At 45.3% G+C, this 27,510-nt stretch overlaps 1 protein-coding gene across 4 annotated transcripts in view; it reads left to right on the top strand.

Moving 5' to 3' along the window:
• PAK5 (p21 (RAC1) activated kinase 5) overlaps positions 1–26,792 on the top strand; it is an 89,702-nt gene extending 62,910 nt beyond the window's left edge. For all 4 annotated transcript variants that reach the window (XM_049801221.1, XM_049801217.1, XM_049801219.1 and 1 more), the window contains 7 exons: positions 9,346–10,143; positions 15,957–16,448; positions 18,192–18,325; positions 20,391–20,517; positions 23,485–23,610; positions 25,730–25,864; positions 26,519–26,792. In XM_049801221.1, the coding sequence (XP_049657178.1) occupies positions 9,346–10,143; positions 15,957–16,448; positions 18,192–18,325; positions 20,391–20,517; positions 23,485–23,610; positions 25,730–25,864; positions 26,519–26,674 (1,968 nt within the window). In that variant the 3' untranslated portion in view covers positions 26,675–26,792. The remainder of the gene's footprint in view (positions 1–9,345; positions 10,144–15,956; positions 16,449–18,191; positions 18,326–20,390; positions 20,518–23,484; positions 23,611–25,729; positions 25,865–26,518) is intronic.
• Positions 26,793–27,510: the final 718 nt, after the last annotated feature.

The following is a 27,510-nucleotide window of genomic DNA, read 5'->3' as shown; positions in this document are numbered from 1 at the left end:
GGAGACCCACAGCTCCTGTGAAGCGTAGTGGTAGGTTATCAAAGCTGAAGTATTTGAGGAGGTGGTGGTTGAGTGTTTAATTCTTGTGATTTCTCATGCCTTTGTTGAGAAAAGTGGATTTTTATTTTCCTCACAACTCCCCCACGTAAACCGCCAGAACTGGCTGATACAATATTAAGGTTGATGACGATTGTCTTGTGGCTGCAGAGAGGGCTTCAGAAAACTCTGTAGCCATTCGGGTTAGCCCCAAGCCCCTGTAAGGTCCTCTTGTTATCTCACCTCCCTGCAGTTCCTCTGCCAATGTGAGTGCTTGCACCCGGTTCAAAGTGATGGGCAGCTGAGTCAGTTCACACCTGGTTTAAGGTGCATTTTTTGCAATGCATTTTGCTTAGAAAGTGGTGATGCCAGAACTGAAGGAGGCATCAGGATTGCCACCACCCCTCTCTTCATCTCCTGTTCCCTGCACCTGCAGCGTGGCTGAGGATGAAGAGCTGCAGTGCAGAAAGTGTCATTCCCATGTCTCTCCCATAGCACATCAGTAATCCAGGCACAAGCCAGTTCCCAAGCCCAGATTTTGGAGGCAGCAGTTAGAGACACTGGAGCTTCATTGCTTTATATTAACTGCCTTTAATTCTGTCATTTTTATTTGGACATAAACCTGTTCAAGTCACACACAGCCCTGCCTGCGGCAAACTTTGGTCCCGGAGCTATGACATGTCATGAATTTCCAGTCCGTTGTTGTCTTGGTATTACAAGACTAAAAAGCAGAGTTGTGTTTCTTGGAGGGGAGGATTTCTGTCATCTGGCCCAGACGTCCCCAACTTTGCTTTGTGGTTTTTAGCTGCCTCTGAAGTCAGCCCAGCTGGAAAGCTCTGGGGTGCTGCCGCTGCAGGGTTCCCCCATAACCATAGGGTGCTGTGTGGTGCAGAAACCATACCAGCAGTCGCTGGACCACAGCCATACCTCGGTAAATCTTACTGAATTTGCTTTACAACTTCCGGGGGGGGCGCAATTCCATTAGCACACAGGCACTGGCAGATGACATGGCTTTGAAAAAGGGAGAATAAGATACCTGGTCCTGCTGATGTTCAACAACAGGGCTGGCCACAGGTGTTCCAAGTCAGCAATCTTTTTTCTTTTCCTGCTAGAAAATGTTAATTTGACAAAATAGGAAAGTTTGACATTGATGGATGGATTTTATCCAGAATGTGGCCAAAAAACTAGTCTTTGGTGTGGTTTGATACAGCTTTTTGGCTTAGCAGGTCTACTCTGTGCACTGTTGTGCTGAAGTGATTGCCATCAGCCTTAGGAAAATGCAGTGCTATTAAAAGGGCAGTTAAAATTCCTGCATTTAACATTTTTTAGGAATTTCATATTGTGGGACATTTTGCTTTTTCATTCTGTCTTGGGGTAAAAGAAAATTTTGAAGTGTCCCAAGACCTATGAAATAGGAATTCCGTGGGTTTGAGATTTCTCCATTCCTCTCCCTGTGAAGTGCTTGTGTAACTCATCAGTAATAAGTACACTAACTTTCTCCCTCAAACTAAAACTTCTAAGTCACATTTCACTCTCATTTGTTGTGTGTCTGAGGGATCTGTGTATACATATTACATATAAAATTGCACGTAGCTGATGTGTTTTAAGTAGACCCAGAATAATTATTTTTGACTTTTAATATTCTGTAATAGCTTTTAAAATGACATATAACAATCATGTTTGTGTATTTAAAAAAAAAAAGAAGGTAAAGTTACTAGAATGTAGATGTTTCAGTGGAATTTTAAAACTAAGTGAATGCGATTATAATGAAATGTTGCTCTTGTTGTTATGGCAACTAACTTTTAAAACTGCTGTGAAGGGTGACAAATTACACAGCGCCGTTTTGGTTAGCCTTTTTTTATAGTTTTCCATCATTTTACTTTTGAAGAATTTTAAACAGCTGGCATTAGTGGTGGTGTTAAGCATATTACACTTCTCTCAAAACTTTAGCTGTACCTTTATTTTGATCCGTGGAGTAATATATATTTTTCTAGCTGAGTAAACTTCATTTCTACATCATCTATGTAGACCATCATTGTCATCTACATCTTTCAATAATTAACATGTGGCCATGCCAGTGTTTTCCCAGCTTCTCTCCTCTCCTATGCTGTTGCCAGTATCAGGTTAATTAACGTGATAGTAGTGGATGTACGGTCCTGAAGGCCACATATTACCAAGCTCAGCTCTCTGCTCTGCAGTGACTTTGCTGTGCGGCAGCAAAAAAATTCAGTGATGCCGATGTGCGCTCAGAAATGTGACTGCAGTGTAGACAGGCATATTTCGTGGGTCTCCGTGTAGCTGGTTTGCAGCTGCAGGAATCTGACGACGACTGCTCGTCTGACCTGTTCAGTCCAGCCCCTAGGGACAAGCCTCACCAAAATGCGCTGCAGATCTCAGCCCAGGGCAGCTGGGGCATTTTGTCAGGTAGCACGTGCAGAAGCAAGTGGGAGATATTTTGGTACAGGTGGATGCAGAGGAAGGAGTCTGTGGGACCCATCCCTCCTCCAAAGGAGAAATTGTGAGAATGATTTGGTTTTTTACTCCCTTGAATTTAGTAGAGAGGCAAAGGCTCAGTCCTGGAGTAACACAGCTGTTGGATAGCCCAGCATTATGCTCCCCCAGGCTCAGCATGTCTGCTCCAATATTAAGGAAACCAGAATGGTGGTGGGGACTTCATACAGAAGAGGTAAATCAGCCTGTCTGAGGGAGGTGGTTCTGAACTGATGTTACCCACACTGACCTTCTCCCCTTGGAAAGCGCAGTGTTATCTGTGGCAAGGTGTTGGTACGGGTATCAGTTGCCTCTTCTGCCATAACACAAAAAACAAACTGTACGCTCTGCTGCTATTAGCATCTGTCGGGAGGTGAAAAACTTGTCAAATGATAGTGGGTGGACAGAGTAAAACCTGCTTTTTTGTATCCAGTGATGTTGAGTCAGCTGTGGTGATGAGCACATCCCAGATGTGCCACATGATGCAGCACCCCTGGGCTCGTGTCTGGGGGCTTCTGCCCTCCCAGCTAGCAAAACCAGAGGTGGACTTGGCTGAGTTTTACTTTGGGGCTTTTCATTTATATTTAATTTCTCCTGTGCATGGGAAAGGACAATAGCTGTCCCAAACAGGAATTGCTGGATCTTCTAGAAAGGGATTAGAGAAAGTCATGCAACAGGATCATGGCTCGCACACTTAGACACTTCACTGCAAGGGGCAGGTGATGGTCTCATGCTCCTGGTTTTCTCGGATGACTCTATGGTGTAAAGTGCACGTTTGGTCCAGAGAGCAGAGACCCATACCTCCTTGCCCAGCCGAGGCATCCAACACCGGTGAAATTTGCAGAACTCCTTCCCCTAGGAGGGAACTGTGGGATGCCAGAAACGATTAATTTTTATTATTATTATTTTTATGGGGAGAATGAGAATATATAGCATTGGGAAGGAATTCATAACAGAAAAGATATAAACTCCGAGGCTTCCAGGTGTAAACCAAGCTCTAAATTACAGGCTTCAGGAAGAAATGTTCTGACATACTTTCCTGCCTGTTGTATATTCCTTGTGACTAACTCTGAGTAATAGCTGTTTTGTAGACAGGCTGTAGATCAAAACTGGAACAGATCCCATAGGACAGTACTGCAGGGTGCAGAGTGATAAATGACATCTCTTCCCATCCAGCATGGTTTCTCGCCACGTATCTGATGAGCTTCTGTTGCAAAAGGCATGTTTCCAGGATAATGCTGTATGGCACAAGCATCCTAAACTTCCCACTTAGGTTAATGTTTTGCATTACTACGGAGAAATGAGTTGTTTGGTTGGCACGGGTCACTGCTGCTGGCCCGTCTGGCTGTATCTGCTCATTGCCTGCCGAGGTCAGGAGACAGCTGCCCAAATGCAGCACTTATTTCTAACTTGTACAATTTGTATCATCTCCAATTCGGTCTCAGGATGAAGTTTGGTGGTCCTACAGCCAGAAGCTGGGTTTTGGCACGATCCAGGTCTCAGAGTTCAAAGCAGCAAATATATCCAATTACCTCCCTTGTGGTACAACCATACAGATGTAGCATAGACGTGGTTACAAAGAGGACCCTGCACTGGTGGTGGGAGCAGATGGCACCCAAAGGGACAGAGCCCTGGGGTGGCCGCTGGTGAGGAGCAGGTCTGTTGGCTGCATGGAGAGCTCACCCAACGCTAAGGCCATTGTGCTGAGACCGAGGGAGCAAGTCAACAACTTCCTAACCCTGCGACTTTTGGGAAGCGCCATGTATGATTGAATTTCCCAAGACACTTGCACCTACATTAGGTGGGAGAAAATGCAGAGGAGAGGGATGTGACTTCAGCACAGACCTAATCCTTAATTCTGTCTCCAAAGCCCTTTTGTCCAAAAAATAGACAGGGGTCATGCGCTTTCTTTTAAACAGTCTTCTATCTAATGTGCAAGGCTGATGCACAAGCTCGTCTCCTGCAGATGGCAACGCAGCATTGGTTGGGCACTTCTGCCGTGAGCATGGGAAGCACAACCTGCCATGATGCCATCATCAGGTGAGGGAAAGAGGGGATGGAGGTACAGAAATGTTTTTCAGTCCTTTCTCATGAAGCTTCCCCATTTGGGTGTAAGTAAGCATTCTCTGGAGCGCAGTATGAGGATGGCTCCAACACCATCATTTGGAACGGTGACTCAGAGGTTAGAACTTGTCCTCCAGTGAATATTCGATGGAGAAGAACCCTGAGTGAAACAGTGGGCCAGCCTTCTTGAAAACAGCTGTCCTGGACCCCAGCTGAGCTCCCCAGTTGCTGGGCTTCCAGCTGCCATCACTTTTTCTCCCTGGCAGCGTATTTACTCATCCGCATAAAGTCAGCCATTGGAGTCTGTGTGCAGGTCTTTATCTCTCATCTCCCATCTTCTCCTTTGAGCCTGGTCCTTGTGTCAGTCCTCAAGATGGCAGATCAGACTTAAAATTTAGCCTCACAAACAAGGGAAAGGAGCCCACCTCATATTGGCCCCAGGCTGCTAGAAAAGGCAGTTTTTTGCTGCACACTTGCGGCCGTCTCCAGGAGTTTGAGGCTCTCCGGCTATTTTGAGCTTCTGTAAGAACTTGGCTTGGTTTGAGATCTCACAGCCTCTTCTCCCGTTGAGAACAGATCAACTGCAGACCCCTGACACCTCTTACACTCTTGGCTGCAGCTATAAAACTCTTACTTGCGGGGAAAGCTGGAGTTTTCCTTCTGACATGATGACAAGGATCAGTTTTTCTCCCCAGTGTAGTGCAGTTCACGTTTTCTTACGCCAAGGAGTCAGATGTGGTGTCATGAACACAGCTTCAAATACTTTGAATGTCTTGCAACACAGGAAGATAAATTACCGACACATCCACCACTTACACTTAGATTATTTTGACCAGCTGTGCTTTATGCATCTTTTCTTAAGAAAAAATTGGTTTTCAGATGTGCATAGGCTGTGCTTTTAGTTTATGTATAATGCAAATGAGGGGAGAAGCTAGCTAGAAGCGAAATCGGAGTTTAGATTGGCTGTTTATAAGGGCGACATTTCCTTAAAAGACCTTTTTTTTTACCCTGCACATCACAGAGATTATAAGTCCTCATCAACTTCTGAAAACACAGCTCCTGGAGGACAAAGGATGATATATTCTTAACGAGTGTGTAAAGTATAGTAGTTTTAAAGACAATAAATGCAAGGTCATATTAGGGTAAAACAGTTAATTAACCACTTCATTATTGTCAAGGTTAATACAGTATTTGAGCGCAGAAGCTGTTTTTCACCTCCTTTTGGAAACAAGGCAAGACAGCATTTCTTACAGACAGATCCATTATAGCTTATCACCGGAGGACAGACTGCTACAGAAACACCATGAAGGATGTCTACTGTCACCAGGCTCCAGAGCAAATGCCAAACCTGTCCAGAGAGCAATGGAAATGAAATGAGAGCTACAGCTTCAGAGTACTGCGCTTTAATTCACAGAGATTGCGCCCCATTGATTTTAATGTATGACGGTAACGGTAGCATAAAATTTACCGGCACTCCTTCATCTGTTGTAACATTGATCCCTCCTAAATTGCAGAATGCACTGAAAAATGTCCTTTAATAAACATGGGGTATCGACTATAGCAAATCCGTGGTGAACCCAGTGAAAGCTGCACCTGCAGTAGGGCTCGATCTTTGTTTTTCATGCATGCCGGGGTGTTGTACAGGTTTCCATTACATGATCTCAGTAGACAGAAACAAAGGCCTCATAAATCTGAGCCTGTCAACCTTCGTGAATAATGCTTTGCTTTTAACTATCTACTCTACCTGCAGCAACTTCGAAAATTCCTTAAGTTTAAAAATTCAGAGACCAGTAAGTGGTTAAAAAAATTAGAAAGAACCCTATATGAATAGATATAGAATATATATAAAAATAGAATTCTCTCCTTATATAGAAACACAAATTGGTTTTTTTCAGTTTATGAAGCCTTTAAAATTGCAAAAACTAGTCTAGTTCCTATGAAACTAATTACCAGGGTAACTGTGTTTTTATCACTTTTGATGTAGCCTTTTTCTGTTACATTTTCTTTCAAGGTTTTTGTTTTGCTTTTAAGTTCGAGCTAGAATTTCCCATCTTTTGTGATTCCTGCTGTTGTATTTCAGTCCCAAGAGGTTTTCCCTCTGCTCGCCGATGCAGCGCACAGCCTGGTGATGCAGTAACTGGTGTTCTACATTCCCAAACCAAGACCCCCACATCAGCAATTCGGTCTTTCCACTGAAGTCATACCTTTGAATGTGGGTACTTTTGGCCCTGGTGCTAACATTAGGCTTTCAGGTTTGGGAATTTGGGCCATGGTTATGGCAGTTCTCAATCTCTGGCTTCTTTCTGCAAATACTGTGCTTCCCAGGAAAGCTGCGAGTGCTGGTGAGCCCCTGGCACACACTCTCTCTGTAGTAAATGACTTCAGGACAGGTTAACATGGCACAACATATGTTTCATTCTTTATAACATCTTCTTTGATTTTATTTTTCAATTTTTGATGCTCTGTGGGCATCCTTACAGAGCAATTACTCTTACAGAATGATACCTGCTTTGGGATTCTAATTTGTTTTTTAAGCCTAGTAGATTGTTCTGCCCACCAGGGAGGCACCTGCTGTATTTCAGATTTGTGTATAAACTTCCTAAGTTCTATTCAGGTAGCAAAACTGCATTCTTCTAAATCTTCCTTCTGAAGGTATCTAAAAATCCTGCTTCCAGAGAGCATCTGCTTGGAGAGGCAGAGGGAAAACTCCTCTTTCCTATAACCAAAGAGGCTGCTCTGCTCCCAGGGGCTCCCTCTGGCTCCAAGGTCCTTTTGTGCAGGCACAACGCAGGTTGCTCCAGGAAACCTCTCCTTTGTGAAGGCCGGTCCCACAGAGAGTATTAAATTGGCATTTTACTCTTCAGCATGCATTTGCACAGGGGAAGTGGGGTGGCAGTTGGGTATTTCAATCTTGTTTTCAATTATAAGCATTTCATTGTTGAATGTTGCTGGTTTATTATGTGGTAATTAAATATGAATGATTGCACAGTCATCCTGCCAAAGGGGCTGTAGCCGAATGAAACCAATTCCTCTCGTCTTGCTGAATGGCTTCAGAGGCGAAAGGAATGATCTATTTGCTGTCCCTTATTTTTGCTGTCCTATTGTTTCGGTATCACTAGCTTCAAAATAGCAAACTAGGCAAGTAATTACGGACATAAATCAGAGCAGGGATCAGTGTGAGGTCAAGACTGCTTTGCTTGTAGCCTGGCTTTGCTCAGCTGCGTTTTGCTGAATAACAGAGAAGTACATTGTTGTTAATTTTGTGAAAAAGTTATTTTATTAGTGATTAAATGCGAATTTTGACAAAGTTTGAGCCTCTGTGTGCTTTCAAGCAGGCATTGAGCAGCCTCACCATCCCTGGAGCGGAGCCTCCTCTGTCAGTGTTGCAATGAATGAAGGGCCAGTGGCCAGGCTGGACACCGTGGTCAGCATCCGATATGCCATGCTTGGTGTCCAATATACCATGGTCGGCATCTGATATGTTGCGGTCGGCATCCAATGCACCACGGTTGGCATCTGATATGCCACGATCGGTGTGCAACATAGTCAGGCTGCAGCTGGCAGAGGGACATCTCCTTAGGGTGACCACAGTGACTCTGTTGAAAAACTTGGCAAGTTAAATAAGATAAAGCCATAGATACTTAGCCAAAGCAAATTAGCAAAGCAAATGTGTTTTCAGTAGGGCTGTGCTGATTTATGGCCTTGGCCCTTATTCTGTACATCTTATTCTTGTGGGGTGTTTATAAGCATGAAGCGGCATTCAGTGGGAGTCAACTGCTGAAAAATGGATACAACCACGTGTTATAGTCTTCAGATGGTACTAGCTAAAAATAGTCAATCTTTCTTGAAGGAGATCTGTAACCAAGCACTGCTTGCCTCCCATCCTACCAGGAGCACCCATATTTTGGACAGAAGAGGGCAGGGATGGGCAGGGGGTTGTGGGCAGTCAATGGGAGCAAGTCCATATCTGCAGTGCTCCTACACACTCATCATCCATGGCGGGGGGATCTATAGAGGACTTTGCAATATTAGGGCCACCACATGGCATCCATGACATGGATGTCCCAGAGCCATGGTTGTGCACAGTGGTTTTCTGGATGCTGTGTATTGTACGAAGGAGTTGTAGATAGGTATTTTTCCCTCTTCCCCAAGTGTCTCTTATGCTGAGTAAGCTAAGAGGCAATCCCCAGTGGTAATTCTGCTACCCAGGAACATACCATTTGGAAAAGAAAAAAAACAAACCAAACCAAACCCAGTGCCTACTAAACTATATGCTGCTTTCCATTCCAACAGTTTGTTAAAATAACATGTAGAAGTGACCGCTGAATGATTTTCATTTAGCTTATCCATACCCTGTAAATCAGATTCAGCCCACCAGTTTGGCTTGATGTAGACAACTGAATAATAGCAAATACAAAATAAGTAGTGGTTTTAAATGTCTGCTGTTGGCTGCTGAACACCTACCTCAAACTGCGCTTTTTAAGAGTATCTTGGGGTTACATGCCAAATCTCAGCTTATGATGTACACGGAATTGAATCCATCTTTGTTTATTCATTTCTGCATGTCCTATTGTAAGTATTTATTGAGGTATTTTTTTCTAGCAATGGATTATTCTGAGGTATGTGACTGAAGAACATAACACATTGCTACGGGTATTTCTGGGTGAATCATAAACTTCTTTTCTTTTCGGTGGTTTTTTTGGTCAGCTATTAAACAAAAATCAGTATTTAATCAAAGCAATTTTTTATTCCCAGACTATTGTTAGAGGAAATAAGCCTCGAAAGGATACTTCAATCAATGGCCTGCTGGAAGAGTTTGACAATATCTCAGTGACACGATCCAATTCCCTGCGGAAGGAAAGTCCTCCCACCCACCACCAAGGAAATGCAAACCATGTGCCAAGGCACCAGGAGGAAAATGGTTATATCACGTATTCCCAGTACTCCAGTGAGTCAGACACTACAACAGACTATGTCGTGGAAAAATATCGAGACAAGACTCTTTACGGGGAAGAGTTAGACAGGTACTACAAAGGGAGCTATGCTGCCAAGCAGAACGGGCACATGATGAAGGTGACTTCCCGGGACATCTATTATTCGGAAGTGACACCTCTGCAGTCAGACCTCTCCAGGTTCCTCCCAGATTACCATGCACACCTGGAGACAAAGCCCAAATCGCTGGAATACGGTGGCCTAAAGCTGGAGTATCAGCGGATCCCCAGTGGATCCTCCCTGGACTATAGAGATCCCTTTCCTTACGCCCCGTCCCGAGCATCAGTGCAGAGCGAGTGCCCCAAGGAGAGACTGGAGTACAGCGACGGCGACTGGGGACACGGCCTGGGCAAGGACGACTATGACAAGAGGCCAAAGTCATCCTACATGGACCCAGCAAGCCCTCAGCCAGCAATGAGGCAGAGGTCCAGGTCGGGCTCTGGTCTGCAGGAGCCGGCCATGCCCTACGGAGCAAGTGCTTTTAAAGCACACCAGCAAGGACATTCCTACAGCTCCTACACCTACCCCCGCTTGTCCGAAACCGCAGCAGGCATCCCCAAGGTAACGTGACATCCCCGGTGACGGTGCTGCCAGGGCAGTGATCAACCTCTTCAGAAGGGGAGTGCACAAATTTAAGCGCATTCAAAAAATTAAGGGCAAGGAGCTATGCTTGGGCACATGATGCTAACTGCAACTGGTAACGTCCCCGGGAGCTGCGTGGCTGCCGCTTAGCGGGTGTGAAAACCCACCCACTTTACTTGGGTATCTGGAAATGGATGTCAGGGACCAGTAGGAGGCAGGTTTGGAGATGCCTATCTTCCGGGGGTTTTACTTGGGACTGCCAATTACCCCAAGTTCTTTGGCAGTTTTTGTAGCATTAGGAGTTTGTACGCCTGTGCAGATAGATCTTAGTGGGAGGTGAGAAGCTGGTCTGGTTTGTATACCGGATACTTTCATATTTGAATTGTTACTGTGCAAGACCGAAACCTCCATGTTTTAATATTTATATTGTATTTATGCTATATTTATATTACAAGGTTTCTTAATGCTTTGCTGCTAGTGAGAGTAGCGGTTTATCCCTCTCCGCTTTGTTTTTAAGCAGTGAAATTAAATCAAAGCAGTTTATCTCACCCGAGACATTTTAGATGTAGTTAAAAAAAAGGGTTAAGGTGCAAAAAAGCTTTCCAACCATGGTAACTACAAGCAGCTCCTCTGCACAGATGTGTGGCCTGCTCTGCCTTAAGTCACATGAGGAATATTACCCATACAAGCTGTCCTACCCTGCTTGCAGTAGTTTGCTGTAACTATTTGTTCAGTTGAGAGAATAACGCTTTTCTTACACGTCTAGTCACATAGCTACGATGACGACCTGCTTAAACATCTAATATTGTGCAAGACGTATTTTTTCTTCAGTGTAGATTGCATTGAACATTACCGAGTTCCCCTAGCAACAGGTTCTGAGATGATAGCTCATTTTTCCAGGGCTGAAACAGTCTTGGGTTGCCGTGACTTAGCAAATGTGCTGAGGTAGGTAGCTTGTTAGGTGATGAGATCCACTCTGCTGTTTAATGATGGTCTGAACGGTGCATTTTCTTACGGGCTCTGTGCACTGAGAATGTGGTCCTGTCCAGCTGCAGACCCAGAGGAAGTGCCAGGTCTCTGCAAATCCACAATAGCCCCATGCCGGAGACATGCCTGTGTCTTGCTTGCTCAGTTTTTGGCTGCTTTGCTGATCCTGGGGTGCAGTTATAATCAGTGCCCTGTGGTAGAGGGAAAGCAATGCATTTTTATTCCACGTTGCATGAAAGCACAGAGCTGGGCTTTGGATGTTGAGGATAAATTGTGGGGGGAGTAGAATAGTTACCAGGTCTCTTTGCATGCCTTTCCCGAGTTCAGGGTGTAGTAGGAGGGATGCATGTGTGTAGTTAACTGTGTGCCAGAGTGTGGCATTAATTATGGATTCTAGAAGTTGTGAGGGAAGCCTGGAATGGGCTATCCGCCATTTCCTTCATTTAAAGCAATCATTTTGTCAGTTTAGAAAGGAGAAGGACAAATCCAGTAATTCATAGACTTTCTTGCGCCTGCTGCTGCCAGTTTTACAGCATTCTATAGGGCAGAAGACAGCTATATTTTACAGGACTCAAAGCACTCCAGACACCTTGAAAAACATCCCATTAAAATGCAGTTAACAACTTGTATTAAAAAAAAAAACGATGCCTTCGTACAAGATTCATTGTGAGCTGTTGCTCTCCTCAGAGCATCAGAAACGCTCCTACAGCCTTGGTGTACTGAAACTTGATGATTCACTGTGAAATGCAGCAGTTTCAATTCCCAAACCCATCCACAGCTCCTGGAAGTGAATAGCAGTTTCTTGTCTTGGATGATTGCTGAAGAGTCTTCTTTTCAAGGAGGCATTATTAAGATAATGGTTCATCAAATGGGCTTACTAAATGAGAATCAGGTCTCAAATCAGATATTTTACAAATGAGATTGGCTTTAAAGTATAATCAAAAGGGGGGAAAAAGTAAGCAGTGAAAAAGTCTGCAGGCACAAATGTATGGCTTCAAAATGTGTTGAACAAAGATGTTCATTTTGGCTTGTGAAAGTGAAGAGCAGACTTACTTCAGTATTATCTGCAGGTGATAGATGTCAGATAAATCAAATGTCTGCCCTGTTTCATCATCGGTGATTTCAGAGGTATTACGTCAGGAGAATTCCACTGCGCTGGGCTTGACCACTGCCATGCAGTGGGACCACGGAGGTGTAGAAAGCCAGAGGCTCAGCTTTGGTTCCCTCCGGTCCACCCCCGTGTTACCCACCTGCTCTCCTATTCCTGAAGACTAACTCCAGTAACACTTGCCTGGGGTCGCAGCGTCTGCTGTGTTACCCTCACAACACAGAGATGACATCCCACTTTGTTCAATGGAGTCTCCTCAATATTGTCACACGATATCAAACTCGTCCTACCAGGTCTGCTTATTTTTGGACACTCGCTACTGCATGTTTTCTTTTTATCCTCCTCTTCATTGCAGGTGGCCCTCTTAACTTTTTGCAATGGATCCTATTATTTCAAAGCTCCTTTCCTTGCCATTTTTCGGTAGCAGCTCTCCGTGACCCTCTCCTGTTCCTCCTCCAAGGGGCTGTGATTTCTGCTCTCCCCTTCACTACCTCATACCGCTGTAACATAGCAGAGGTCTCTCTCTAATCTAGCAGCTGCTCAGCCCCACCGTTTTCCTGCTCTGTTTTGCAGGCACTCTGCGCCCGGAGGATGTTTCCAACCTGGTGAAGGCAGAGCCAAGCCTTTAATATCAGAAACCCTCTCCTTTTTTCCCTGTTTTCTCATTCACGTGCCGGTAGCTTTCCACGAGCGCTGCCTGCCACCTCCGTGCGTGGAACAGGGAGTCTCAGAGATTTCCACCAGCCAAGCACCAGAGAGCAGTGACCTTTCCCCTTGCAACCTCCGCGTGATTTACAGACCATCCCTTCCACGCTTTTTACTTCGGCAAACCGAAACCTAATCAAATGGAAATCGGTTTTACGTTCTCTGGAAGGTGAGCCCATCTCACCAGGGGCTTGCCGCTCCCCGAGGAGGGTATGGGCTGCGGCTGCAGGGCTGCGGCTGCCATCTGTGCCGCAGTCCCACTGCAGTGTGTATGGGGACACCCGCTCGGCTGAAAGGCTGCCCGTGCAGCCTGCCTTGCCGCGAAGGTACGGACCTCTTACGAACAAGCAGGTGTTTCCACCACGCGCGGCACAAAACGGGCGTCGCAGTCATCAGAGTTTATGAAACTGAAATGAGTTTAAGCACGGTGTTACATCCACCTTTTAACAACGAAAAGACCGTGCGGATGCGGGTGATGCTGCAAGCCAGTGAAGCGACCCAGCCGGCAGCAGCAGGGTATGCCTTGCACCGCAGCACCGTGATGGATGCCGTGTCAGAGCTTCAGCTGCTCCTTTGACCTGATCTTGAATGACCGCACTAACTGGTTTCTTCTTTCCTTTGTAGTATTTAAAGAATTTCCTTTCAGTAGGTAACTGCATTCGGTAGCAGAAATAGAATTATTAGCGGAATAAAGTGCGTTCGATTTTGCTGCGATGTGAAGCACTGTGTCAGGACACAGCCTCGGAGGAGAGGTTCAGCTGATTTACTCATTATAGCTCCTGATTTTTTGTAAGATTTCATGGGATTCGGGACACGAATGGGTTTACATTGTACTGCAATGCTAACCTCAAAAAGCTTTCAATAATTCCTAGCAAGCACACTGAACCCCTGAATTTTCATTTTAAAATTGCACTGCGGAATTTACCTTTGCCAGTGTGTTAAGCTTAGGACATGCTCAGAAATATCAGGCATGGGTGAAGCCTCAAGTCATTCATCAGTGTGGATTTATCCAGCTTGAATTTCTAGACAAGGCTTTCCCCAACTCGATAGTTAAAAGAAAATGGTGTATTTACAGCCAAAGCAATAATATATGTCTCCCTACGTACACAGATATATAGGGGCAGGGCTAGATTGAGTTCCCCTCCCTCCACCAAACCATCTGAGCACTTTTCCGTGTTAATTAGTTTGGCAGATGTAATGTCCTTTACAAAATTTCATGGTGTCTCTGACCCCCTTCTGTTTTATGTCTACCTATCCCTGCCTGACAGAGGAAGTGGAATTATGGCTGTAATCATGCGGGTGTTTTGCTTAACCAAAACCAGCATCCTAGGAGGTGGCTGTACAACACTGTTAGATGCTCACTGGATGCTCCATATGGCTGGTAGCTGTCAGCGTGCGAGTCGCAGACGGAGGCAGACTCCAGCTTCACGTTTCCAAGGGAAATCTCTGAGCAGCCCCTCTGGAGAGGCATTCCCCCTTCTCTGCTAAACCTCACACAAAATGAAAAGGCAGGCACGCCCGGCTCACACATGAGGTAGGAGAGCGCTGATATAATATTGCACTCGGAGGCTTTTCTCCCCACACCGAGGCGACTCCAGCTAGAAACTCCTCCTCACTGTGCAGCAGCCTACAGAGATAAATTGATGCTGCGGCAGATTTTTTTTTTTCTTTTTTTTTTTTTTTTTTTTTGCAGTCTTAGCATAAAACGGTCAAATGATGTTCCACCGCAGAATTCAATTTCACAGTTCAGTTGGGTCCTTGATTACACTGCCAAATTCAGATTAATGTGCATTTAACTAACATGGATCAGGGACTCCTGGCCGGCAGCCAGCAGTAATAGTAGCAACCGTGAGCTGTGTAGAGTTTGCTGCTCTGTCCACCCCTGTGCACCGCCACCGAAATTGATTGATTAAATGAACTCATTGCCATAATTATTTGTAATTGTGCTACATCATGAGCCTGTGTCAAACCACCCCCCTGCCCCAAGATGCTCCACACGTTGTCAGGAGTCACATGTGTTGTATTGTAAATGGGGACCTGCTTTTTTTCCAGGGGAAAAAAAGTATTGCGGGGGGGGGGTGTGGTTTTTTTGTCTTACATCCCTTTTTTAGTTTGGATAGAAGCAAACTATTATGTTTGTGAATGTGAAGTATTCATTTGCTTTCAGCGTAAGAAGCTTAGAAAAGCTTGGAAAAGAATAAGAAAGGAGGAACCTGCAAATGAGCAAGGCCTCCTATCGAGATAATTTCCTTTGCGATTGTCTCTGATTTCAGATGAAAATTAGCGGGTTTGTGACACTGCAGTTAAGTAGTGTGTCACTCGCTCTGGAAAATTATTTAAGAAATGGTAAATTGAATTAGGCTCCTCGTCATACTCACGTAGGCAGTCAGTCAAATAGCAGCCGGTAGCAGGGCAAGACAGGAGATGGCAGGGATTTCAGGGTAGCACCACCTCCACAAGAAGGGGTTGGGTCACCCCTGAATTGCTGGAGAAAAGCATAAGAAAAGACTAAGGGCTGAGAGTCAAAACCCAGGAACTGGTATTTGAAAGGAAAGACACAAATTGGAATTTGGCAAAGGGGTGCTGGTTGTGAAAGCGATGAATTCTTAGAGGAAATGGCCCAGAGAGCCTGCAGGGCACTGCAAATACAGAGCAAATACACTTTTTGGAGCATACGCTTTCATTAAACAAAGATTATTGTATCTACAAAGAGGTGCCTGGACGGAAAAATGGACCTGAGGTCCATAAAAGATCTCGTGGTTTTTCCTGGCCTCATTTTAGTGCTGATGACAGCACAGCAGCCCAATGGTCTAAAAATCTCTTTTCAGATACAGGGCAGCAGTGGCATGTTGAGAAGAAGAGGTGCATGTGGGAACATGCTGTGCTGGCACCTGCTGAGGATCTCCGGGGGTGCCCAAAACGAGCCAAGTGGATGGACAGCAAGAAAGCTGTCTGTTCACCCGCGTTCACTCGTCTGCCTTTTGCGTTGCAGGTGGATTATGATCGAGCGCAGCTGGTCGTTAGCCCACCGCTCTCTGGATCAGACACCTACCCCAGGGGCCCAGTAAAGCTACCTCAAAGTCAGAGCAAAGTCAGCTATTCAAGCAGCAGCTACCAGTACCCTCTGGTCTACCACAAAGCATCCCACTATCACCAGCCGTCTCTCCAGCCCAGCTCTCCCTATATTTCCACCGCCTCCTACCCCAGCTCCCCAAGTATCACGTCAAGTGCTTATCCTCCACCCAGCTGGGGATCCTCCTCAGACCAGCAGCCCTCCAGGGTGTCCCACGAACAGTTCAGAGCTGCCCTGCAGCTTGTGGTCAGCCCCGGCGACCCCCGGGAGTACTTGGACAACTTCATCAAGATCGGGGAGGGCTCCACAGGGATTGTCTGCATCGCCACTGAGAAGCACACAGGAAAGCAAGTCGCTGTGAAGAAAATGGATCTCAGGAAACAGCAGAGAAGGGAGCTGCTCTTTAATGAGGTACGTTGTTTTGGGTGATGCGACGGGTTTTGCAGGCGGTAGGTTCAACGGGAGGCGTGGGTCAAATGGCAACCTCAAGAGCCAAATTAGTATCTTTCTAAAAGAGGTGGTGAGTCCCACACATCTGTGCCTTGTAAATATTGTATAACCAGACCGGTTTCAAATGAGCTACGGCTCCTCCTGGCTTTAAACCTGTAATGCAGTGGAAAGTCTGAGTAAAAAGCTAAGAAATCTATCGGCTGCTCCGAGCAGCGGATCAGGTGCACAGGCATAGCCTGGTTGCCTTTTTCTGACCACTTTCTTGTATAGTTTATTCTTCCAAGATGGAGGATCCAAACTAGCCGGACTATTCAAGAAGCATGTGCACTGTATTCTGGCATGTACGGGCTTTTTGTTTCCTCCCTCCTCTCTCTCCTAACCATTAGCGGTCCCTTTGCTTTCTTGATGATTACCTAGCACAGAGCTGGCAGTCCCTTTTTCATGGAACCATCATGTTAATTCCCACATCTCCTTTCCTGAGTGGTTGTGGCCAGTTTAGAGCCCCCAACTACTTATGGAATATTGTTTTCCCCACGTACATTATTTTAAATTTAAGAACACTGGCTCTCATTTGCCATTTTTCCACCCAGTTGTTCGGTGCTGCAAGTTCCTTCTGCAACTCAAAGAGGTTCTCCCTTTTTTCTTCTTACTCTCCCTAGCGCTGCATGTTCTCCGCTCCCTTTTCGAGATCCCTTGTAAATATGCTGATTAACGCCAAAAAAATTGCAGGTCCCGAGGGAAACCTATAGTGAGAACAAACGGTTTGCTTCTATCATTTGTTTCCTGTATTTTTAACTATAAGAGGATCTTCCCTCAGCACATGACAGTTAACATTTTTTAATTAAAATCTTAGTTTTTAAAAAACTTCAGACAGTTCTCCTTTGCACAGTCCATGACTGTACTGGGTATTTTGGCTTTGTTTTGCTGCTGCTGGAAAACTGCACTGAATTGTGTTGTGGTAGCTCTAACCAAGCATCTCTTGAATGGTAACATCTTGAAGCAGGTCCTACATGCTGTGCAGGACCAAGCTGCTTCCCTGACACGCTCCAGTCACTCGTGTCATCTGAAAATTTCTTTTCAGCAGCGCTGAAATTCCTCCATCTATAATGAAGCCTTCCCTGGCTGTTGTTTTCTCTCCTGATTGCCTTTCTGACATCCCTCAGTACCATGTGGTCACGGTTGCTGCCTTGGCTGGGCTGCTGTTACTGTGGTCCCAATTCTGTACAGTCCCTTTTAGATGTGGGATTTGAGTTGTCTTATGAATATCCCCTATATTACCAGCATTCCGTTAAAATTCTGTGCAAAGTACCATTTGATGCATGATGAAGAAGACTTTGATGGGTTGAGAGATTGATCAGGTAAAAAAACCCCAAGACTCTGTCGTACTGAAAGCAACTGGCAATAAAAAAGCAATGAAATAAACAGTCCTGTTCCTGCAGTCTGAAAGAAAACCAATTATCTACCACTTACTTATGATTTTACAACTAAAGAGTCTTCCTTCTTCCTAATGCATCTATGATGGCTGTTACTTTTATGTAGATATATTGATTTTGTTTATGCGTTGGCATAAGGATTAGGGAGGATGTGATTCATAGCAAAACCTTTACTAAGCACAAAGAGAAAAGTAGAGTGAAAAAGAAGGTCAGAACAAGTGTCAGATCATGCTTTGTAGCAATTCACATATCATCTTTTCCTTCCTCACAGGTTGTAATCATGAGAGATTACCATCATGAAAACGTGGTTGACATGTACAACAGTTACCTTGTTGGCGATGAGCTGTGGGTTGTGATGGAGTTCCTGGAGGGCGGCGCTTTGACAGATATAGTGACTCACACAAGGTGGGTTGGGGACCAGCAGCGTAAAGCCCACAGCATAAGCTGGGCAGGACAGAGATGCCGTGGCTTTCCTTCATGGATGCTTCCAGACCTCACCTCCTGCTGAGGGAAGCTGGGTACCTCCTGGCTCTGTATATGTATTTTTATATATATATTTATTGCTGTATATTCATATATGCATACAAAATACATATATACAAACATAAAAATACATACAATATACATACATGGGAAAGATATATGTGTGAATATATGTATGTATGCGTATAGCTATATATGCATGTGTGTGTGCCTGTATACATATATACACACACATATACGTGCACGCGCGCGCACACACACACACACACACTTACTTATACTGTAGCATGCTCACTTCACCAGCATAAATAAGCCACTGCAGATGAATTCCTGTCAGTACCAGCATTTTTTAAATAGAAGGGAAAGAAATATCTGAAAGGGCTTGCTGGCAGATGGGGATTTGCTAGTGCTTTAGGAGGTAATTTAGCAGCAACACGACTTCTAGCCTTTACTTCCTAAAATGGCAAAAAAAATCTTCTTTTCCCTGTTTGGTGATCTGTATTGTTGTTTTTGCCATCATAACTACGTCCTCTAAGGGTGATTTCTCTCCATACTCATAACCCATGTAACCACACTGTCAGAAATGTTAACTGCAAACCAAGCCTAAAACATAATGGGAAAAGTGGTTTTATATCAGAATATTTGTGCTTACGGTAGAGCTTGTTCCCATATTTCAGTTAATATTGTACCTTTAAAGAAGGCGATTTGCCAGCACAAAAGCTGTAGTGTATGGAACTGCTCTTCCTCTTCTGAGTGGCGACATTAGATGTTACAGCCCTCTTTACATCTGCTCTTCACTCATCTTTTCCTGATAAGCAGGATAAAATGAGACAGGAAAGAGGAATTCTTTATTTAATTTCTTCCTCTTGAATAAAAAAATAAAAATTTCCACCCCAAACCAGTGGGAGAGTGTTTAGGTGAGCAAGAAGAAAAGCAAGGAATAGTAAATTAGAAAATTTGTCTTCTCTCATAGTTTAATGATGCTCTTAGATCCTATCAAAAGCAGAGCTGTAACACAGGTATATTATTTTTTAGTGTTGCCTTATCTGATGTGCTGAAATAAATCACAATATTGCAAGTCATTTGTTAAATACTGCTCCCCAAAATATTAAAGCTCTATCTTAGATATTTCTGACAGGAGTTTAACAGCAAACAGATGTTCCCAGGATGCCACTTCTTAAGAGCTGTCATCTATTTTTTTACTCAAAATAGTCTTTCCTTAATCTTCTGGGGTTTTTTTTACATTGCATGACCTTCCCTCAAATATTTTGCTAAAATACTGCAAATGGCACACAAAGTTAAAGCAGAAATCTTCATGGGTATTTTTCTGGTCACGTAGCAGAGATGCTGGGGACATCCAGCGATGGGGCAGTGGTATCGGGACGCATGACCCATCCCGGCCGTTGCCATCGCACTGTGGCAGATGGCTTCTTCCAGAATGGGGTTTTGCACACGTGCACAGAAATGAGGACTCTTGCTGTTTGGCTTTTTACTGAAATATGCTGAATATTTTTTTAGAAGGCATAAAAGCAAAGAAGTGCTCTCGAAGAGCTACACCCAGGGCCTGATGTTTTGTCTGCACAATTAAGAGTGTTTTTTCTCGTATTGATTCCATGCCTGTTTCCATCCCAGTAGTGATTTACCCTCCTTGGCAAGCAGGGAGTTTACTGTAAATAAGGCATTTCCGTTATTTCCCAGAGGGAAGCAGGCTCACTGTAACAGGCTACATCACACAGTACGCTCTGCTTCTTCGGTGCTGCAGAGACACTTAGGTACCCAGGCCTCGTTGCAGTGTTGCTCTTCACCCCTCATCTCCCCTTTTTTGACAGAAATAGGACCAGGGAGTTGCCCCACAGAGATGTTGCCTGAAAGATCTCCTGGCTGTCTGTATACTGGCATGAAGGGAGCCTTGGGCCTCTTCGCTCCAGCTCCCCTTTCCTGCTGTCTTCATTAAAGCTCAGCTCATTTTTCCACCTTGCTGTTTCAGGATGAACGAGGAGCAGATCGCGACCGTCTGCCTGTCTGTCCTGAGAGCTCTGTCCTACCTGCACAACCAAGGCGTCATCCACCGCGACATCAAAAGCGACTCCATCCTTCTCACAAGCGATGGGAGGGTGAGCGCCCAACATTTCCCCTGCCACCTCTTGAGGGTGGCATGAAAACAGCTGTGCACGTTCGAAGTGACGCTAACTTAAAAAAATACAAGCCAGGCACGTGAAGCCCAGGGATATGACCTATGAATAACTTGTTAGAGAGCTGAATCGGAAAAACACAGACCTGGCCTGGCCGGTGATTGACATCAGCACTGCATGCAGAGGCCTTGGGAATCAGAGCCATCAAAAGGCAGTGGCAGAAGAAACTGTGCCACATGGGTGATGGTTAGGTGACGGGAGACCTTCTTTTACGCTGCACCACTCCTACTCTTATGCCTCTCAAAAATATTTTCTTTTTACTACATTTAGTTATCCTTTAGTTAGCAAGCTTCTATACATTTGCTCTGTTTTCCCAAGCCAGTTAGGAGGCTAACATCAATCGCTGTGAATAGGAAATATTCCGCATTACTGCTGAAACACTCCCCTGATGGCAAGAGTAGCTTTTACCATAGGTACACTTACAAGATGCTTGATAATACCTGTCCCACACTTCCATTTACTTGGATAGGCTGCTGCTGTCAGTGAATTGGTCGTTCTTTGTGTCGTTAATGAGTAGGGAGAGAGGGCAACAAAATGCTGCACATGACCTGCTCAGTCAGCAAAATAAAGTTTGCGTGCAAAAAGCCACTATTCAGCAGTGCTTGGTCACGAAAAAATTATTTCCTTACACGGAGAAAGGTGGGTTTGGGCAGTGGTATTTCTGGGCATACACAGCCATTAATCTTGAGGCACCCAAAGGCTTAGGTGGAGGGAAGCAAATCACTCTTAAATAGAAAACCCTAATTTCTGCTTGAGTTAGGCACTACTTCACATCTCACCTTGTGGCCCCATTGGGATAATTTGAGTAGAAACTAATGCATTCATGGCCAATGAGTCCCATAAGCAGGGCTTTAAGGGTTGCTCCACTGGCGTTACACACCCGTCTAAAGCAAAACTTACTGGGTTGGTCTGAGCCCGAGAGTACCCAGTCAGTCTGGAACCAAATCTAGATCTCCTTCAGAAGGTAAAACTCTTGGCTTCCCAGGCCTTGTCTGATTATCTAATCAAAGGCTTACCATTATAATTTGATTCCCACTTCACAAAGGGAGGGGGATTTTCTTCCTGCAGTGGTCACAGGCTGCTCCTGTTAATCCTGTCAGGGGAAGAAAATTCCACGTGTGTAGGAGTTTTCCAGTTGTAATTTCAATCCATGTTGCTGAAATAGCATCTGATCTGCTCTCAGGATCTGCACACAGTGCCTCATTATACTCATTACTCCAGTACTTATTATCTGCATTGCAGATTTCTTCATGGCTGTGTTGTGCAATTATCTTTTTTTAGAAAATCGTCGTCTTCTTTTTTATACTCGAGTGAGCAATAGATATGCAAAAACTCTTCTACTCCTACAAAAGAAGATTGGGCTCTGCTTCCAAAATATGCATTATTTCTTACATTCCTCATCATGTAAAGTGAAAAATACATTTAGCACAGAGACCTTGGCTATTATTGGCTCTGGTTTAGAAATACCAACAATCATTTTGTAGTTCTGTTAAAAATAATACCCTTAATTTAAAAAAAAGTAATGTCTGTACTTAATCCAAAAGAAAACAAATCAGTGCTGATAATAAAATGCTGGTCTACACAATGCAGGGATTTATGCAGCTTCCTACTTTAGTTGTTCTGGGCTTGTCTGGGCTCGCTTTGTATCCCCAGGCACCGAGTATGTGATTGGATACATGGCTTACGAACCTTGGACATGGGTCACTGTTGCACTGTGCAGTGTATAGCTGGGGGTGATGGAGGTTAGGCTAATGTCCAGGAAAACCCTTATGAGAGCTTCTAGGCCTCCAAATAAATACTTTGGGGAAAAAAATAGCCTTTAGCCTTATGGAACAAGCTGTTGCTGGAAGGGGGTGATGCCACTGACACTCAGACCAGCTTGTTTTGGTTGGGGGTTGGAGGAATTTTCACCTTGGCATTGTACAGCAACGGGGAGGGGAAGCGATAATTTTCCGTAATTTTTGTTGTAAAAAAAAAAAAAAAAAAAAAAAAAAAACCAACCAAAAAAACCTGGCATAAAAGCCTGAGCAGGCACATGATGCAGCAAGAGCTGCTCTCCGGAGTGCTTGTGTATCCCATTATTTCTAGTTCAGGTCACTGCCACAGCTACTCAAGGACAGTACCGTCTTTAATTCCTGAGTTACCAAGCAAAGGGAGCGGGTCCCCTTATCTCTTAAAAACATTTTGGAATAGTCTTGTACCCTTCCCTGCCTTCCCCAAATTAGCTCCCCTACTACATAAAACCGACAGTTTCTTTAATGATAGTCCACAGTGTGTAGTCCTGGTCTTGAAAAATCATTCGCAGGGCTACTGCTTTCTGTGAGGCTTAGATCATGCTCTCTGTGATTGATAAAAGAAAATGGGGTGAATGCCACTTGTTTATCTGTTTTCTGGCAAACTCACAGATTGTATGCCTGATACAAAGAATAGGAGTGGTGTGTATCACAAAATATGTATATTACTGAATATCAGTATACATACATGGACTACAAACATGGGGGTTATATTTTTGCAATAATAGATTCATTATAAAACACTGTTACTTCAGAATTTTTTGCTTTCCTTCTATTTTTTTAAATATTATAAGCCATTTATCACCTCTGCATCCTTTTGCTGGTGGAGAGGCAATGAGCTATGACAGGCGATGTTAGTAACGAACACCACTCCCACGCTCTCCTACTTCTTCCACTTACCTTCATTTTAATGAGCCCCGCGTTCTCCAGGCTGTATTGCCGGCTCCAGCCACACTTCCAAAACTCTGCTGCTGTCCTGTCCCAGGCAAACGCTGCAGCTCTGTCCCTGTCCCCCCAGCTGCAGCTGGAGACGTGTGTCTCAGAGGAATTTGCCTTGTTATTCAAAAGGAGCTTTTTCTTCCTCTCTACATTTCAGATAAAATTGTCCGACTTTGGGTTCTGCGCCCAGGTGTCAAAGGAGGTCCCCAGGAGGAAGTCGCTAGTTGGGACGCCGTATTGGATGGCGCCGGAGGTGATATCCCGCCTGCCCTATGGCACGGAGGTGAGTACAGCCCACGCGGACCCAGCGCAGCCGTTTTCCCTCTGCCTGGTGCCTTGGTCGACCCCACGGAGCCCTGTCAGAACCATGCAGTTCTAATGCATTTGTGCAGATATGCTAACTAGCAGCAATTAAGTCTGCCCCAGAGTGCTACATCGCGCCTTGTTTTAAAGTATTTCTCCAAGATGACATCGCGGTTAAATACCGACTCCATTTAGCGCACTAAACAGTGTCATGCTTTTACATATTTTAGCTTAGGGTGCTGTATTAAAGGAAACGGGCATCATTTTCACATCATGAAAGACTCTTTGATGATCTTTAATATCGAGCCTGCAGGCTGGAGCTGCACTTACAGGTGTGTACACCTGCCTGTGCCAAACCAGCAGCCTGTACTGCACAGCCAGGTCCCATCAATATTTACACAGACCTGCAGGCAGAGATCCACTTTGCTTTCATCCAGCTAAAGCCTGAGATCCCTTTCCTCCAGAGTCCCAAACACAGGAGCCGGCTGGGTGGGTTGGATTGCCACCGTCTATTGTAGCATTTGTCTCCACATTGGCTCATTCCTTGCAGTCATTGCTCTCATTAGTTGAGAGGCAGGGGAAAAAAGCATATCTGTGGGAACTATTTTCAGCACTACCAAATGGTCTGAAAAAGGCAATTCACACATTTTTATTAGAGCCCTTCAGATGAGCCCAGAAAGGTGGGGACCCAGCAGCTCTGCAGTGCCGTACTCTCTCTGTTAGGAAGCTCTGAGTCACAGCACTTTGGCACTGCCAGCCTGGGAAGAGCAATCCCCTCTCCCGCGCAGGGCCCTGACAGTGACTCACGCCTCCCCAGCCAGAGACGCGGCTGCATTTTCTCCTCTATGATGTGGTAAGGGGAGTTGTCTTCTGCTTGATAGTGCCTATAGTAACAGCTGCAGAGAGCAAACCTGCAAGATAAATATAGATAGATATGGATGTATTTATACACAGACACACACACACACACCTGCAAGATAAATATAGATAGATATGGATGTATTTATACACAGACACACAGACACAGACAGACAGACACGCACGCCAGCCAAGGCCTGAGATGGCAGATGCTGCATCTTCACATCACGCAGCAGGGACCAATCTGGCGCAGGCAGGGAGAGCTCCCGCCTGAGGGGGAGGGCACCCTGCAAGCACCAACGTTCACCCAGGACGTCTGGCATTGTAGAAGATGTTTCAGGGGTAATAACATCAGCTATTATTAGCCCATTAATAACACTGAAGGGATTATAAAGTGGCTGAACTTACGGCTACATTAGGTTCCCCCACCAGAAGGATTAAAAACAAAAAGATTTAAGCTGAAGGATAGTGTTGGCAAAAGAACACAAGAAGTATGAACTGGCCTTGGTGGCCTTGGCTGTATTTGTGCTGGCAAATGACAGGAATTACAGTCATCAGAAGGTGGGAGCAGCTCTGCAGCAGGCCAGGCCCAAAAAAAAAAAAAAAAAAAAAAAAGTCTTTTGTGCTGTTGGTTTTTTTTAAGCTGGAGCTGAATCACTTTCCAAAGGGATTATATAATGGGTTATCTGTGCTCGCTGGAAATGGGCCTGGGTGTAGTAAGGACTTGCATTTGCCTTGGGGCCTCAAATGCTGTTCCTACAGTCTTTAAGTTTCAGGGAAAACAGAGTAACTGATTTCACAGCAGCTGAATTGTACCCTGCTCTCCCACTAGCTGCACCTTTCTGCAGCATTGTGGAGCCAACCTGGGGTAAATACTCAGAGGGTGCAAATCAGTGCAGCTGAAATGCAGCACAGTAGGGTGCAGCCGGCCTCTCAAATGAGCGTGCCTTAGCACTGCTTCCAGTGGACATCACCTAAACCACCTGCAGACCTGGGTTTGTAAGTTGTTTCTAATTTATTTCTTCAATGCATTTACTGCTCAGAAGAAAAAAATTGTTGTCGGCTGGTTAAAAAAGAAAGATTTATGGCGATGGCTCACCAGACTGTTGGCTTAGGCTGGGTGCAGACAGCAGGTACAACAGCTTGAGCCAGCTCAGAGGTTCACATGAACCCAGCTGTTGAGCCTGGTAGTCCCCTCTCTGCGCTGCCAATGGTGTTTATGAATGGTTTGTGTGTTACAGGTGGATATCTGGTCCCTGGGCATCATGGTGATAGAGATGATAGACGGCGAACCTCCTTACTTCAACGAGCCACCACTGCAGGCCATGCGCCGAATCCGGGATAACTTACCACCCCGGGTGAAGGACATGCACAAGGTCAGACTTCCAATAGGTCATGAGGGTCTTGCACCTACAAACATTTAATAAAACCATAGCCACACACTTCCATGCTCAAAGGATAAATTGCATCTTTAAGGTACCACCTTGAGCAGCGGGTCCTACACAGGACACGTGTGGGGCGGATGCGAGGCCAAACCCATCAGCAAACCATCGGCTTTTTAGCGCCCAGCCCCAGCTTTGCTTTTGCAGCTAGTGATGGCAAAGGGAGCTGCGCAGAGCCTTGTGCTCCCTGGCCTTCCCACCCTGCCCAAGGACCAGAGCAAGTCAGCACGTCAGCCCTGCTGCTGATGGGTTGGTCCATCCATGCCCAGTGCCAAAGCCTTTGGGTACCTCCCATTTTGGGTGTGCTGCTAGAAGTCAGACCTGAGCTCTCAGCGAATGTTAATGCTTTTTTCACCCACCACATGCAAAGCTATGCAGTGTGTGCTGTTCTGCACCCCACTGATACAACCAAATAGTTTCAACATTAATGGCACATAGAAGAGACATGGCCCTTCAGCTCAGTACATCTGTTGTTGTAGGACAGCTCAGTGTGTCCCTTGTCTTCCCAAGAAAAGCAGTGTGCACAGACCCAGCGTAGGCTGGAAATGGGTGTCTTTGTCCGCCCCTAACACCAATGTGATGTTTCAGGTCTCCTCGGTCCTCCGGGGCTTCCTGGACTCGATGCTGGTGCGGGAGCCCTCGCAGAGAGCCACAGCACAGGAACTGTTGAGACACCCGTTTCTCAAACTGGCTGGGCCCCCTTCTTGCATCGTGCCCCTCATGAGGCAGCACAGGCATCGCTGAAGCTGACGACTTTTCAGGAGGAGGTCGGTGCAGAGTCTGGATAACGGCCGCGCAGGAACCCCAGCTGTTGTGTGGAAACCGTGGGCAGGACAAGTGAAACCTTGCAGAGGAAAACCAGGGACAAGTGAAACCTCGCAGAGGAAAACCAGCCCCGCGGAAATAACGTGATGTGTAAAAAAATCCAAGGAGGTGCTCTCTGGGGCTGCGAGGGACCGGGGAGTGATCCTGGCCACCAGCTGGGTGGCCACGCTCTGCCATGGACCGTCGCTCCCCAGTGCTGTTGTCTTCTTGGCCATCCAGGCAGAAGGTGCCAAATGCAAACAAGGTTGGAAAGATAATTAGTACAGGATAGCACAACCAGAGTGAAACACCAGAATTTTATTGCAGGCTACAGCACTTCTATTTCAGAAGAACACTTTTCTGACAAAAAAAGCACTTTTTATCTCAGTCATAGCAGCGCAATGTATTTTGCAATGAATTTGTAATTTTCTGTACAGTACATTTTGATAACTTGCAGTACTTTGTCATGTAACTGTTGTGTTAGTTGAAGTATTAAGTGTAACTTAGCAAGAATTTGAGAAGATAAAGTTTCCTACTTTTTTAACCCTTTTGAAAACAGAAAGAAAAAAAAACCAAAACAAAACCACCTTTAGGAAGTTAGAAGGTTTTGCAGATTTTCCATCGGGGCGAGGAGAGCACTCATCCCGACATCACGGCAGCCCAAAGAGCCAATAACTGACGCTTGTGGGAGCGCTGGCAGTCTGGCTTTGGGCGCTTGCCCTCTCAGCGCTACCGGTGACGCAGCGGCAATCAGAGCTGCTGCTGAATGTTAGCGG

The sequence above is a fragment of the Accipiter gentilis genome, chromosome 5 (genome assembly GCF_929443795.1).
Source record: "Accipiter gentilis chromosome 5, bAccGen1.1, whole genome shotgun sequence".
NCBI classification, from domain to species: Eukaryota; Metazoa; Chordata; class Aves; order Accipitriformes; family Accipitridae; genus Astur; species Astur gentilis.
The sequence above is the reverse complement of the archived record's forward strand: the minus strand, read 5'-3'. Positions and strand labels throughout refer to the sequence as shown.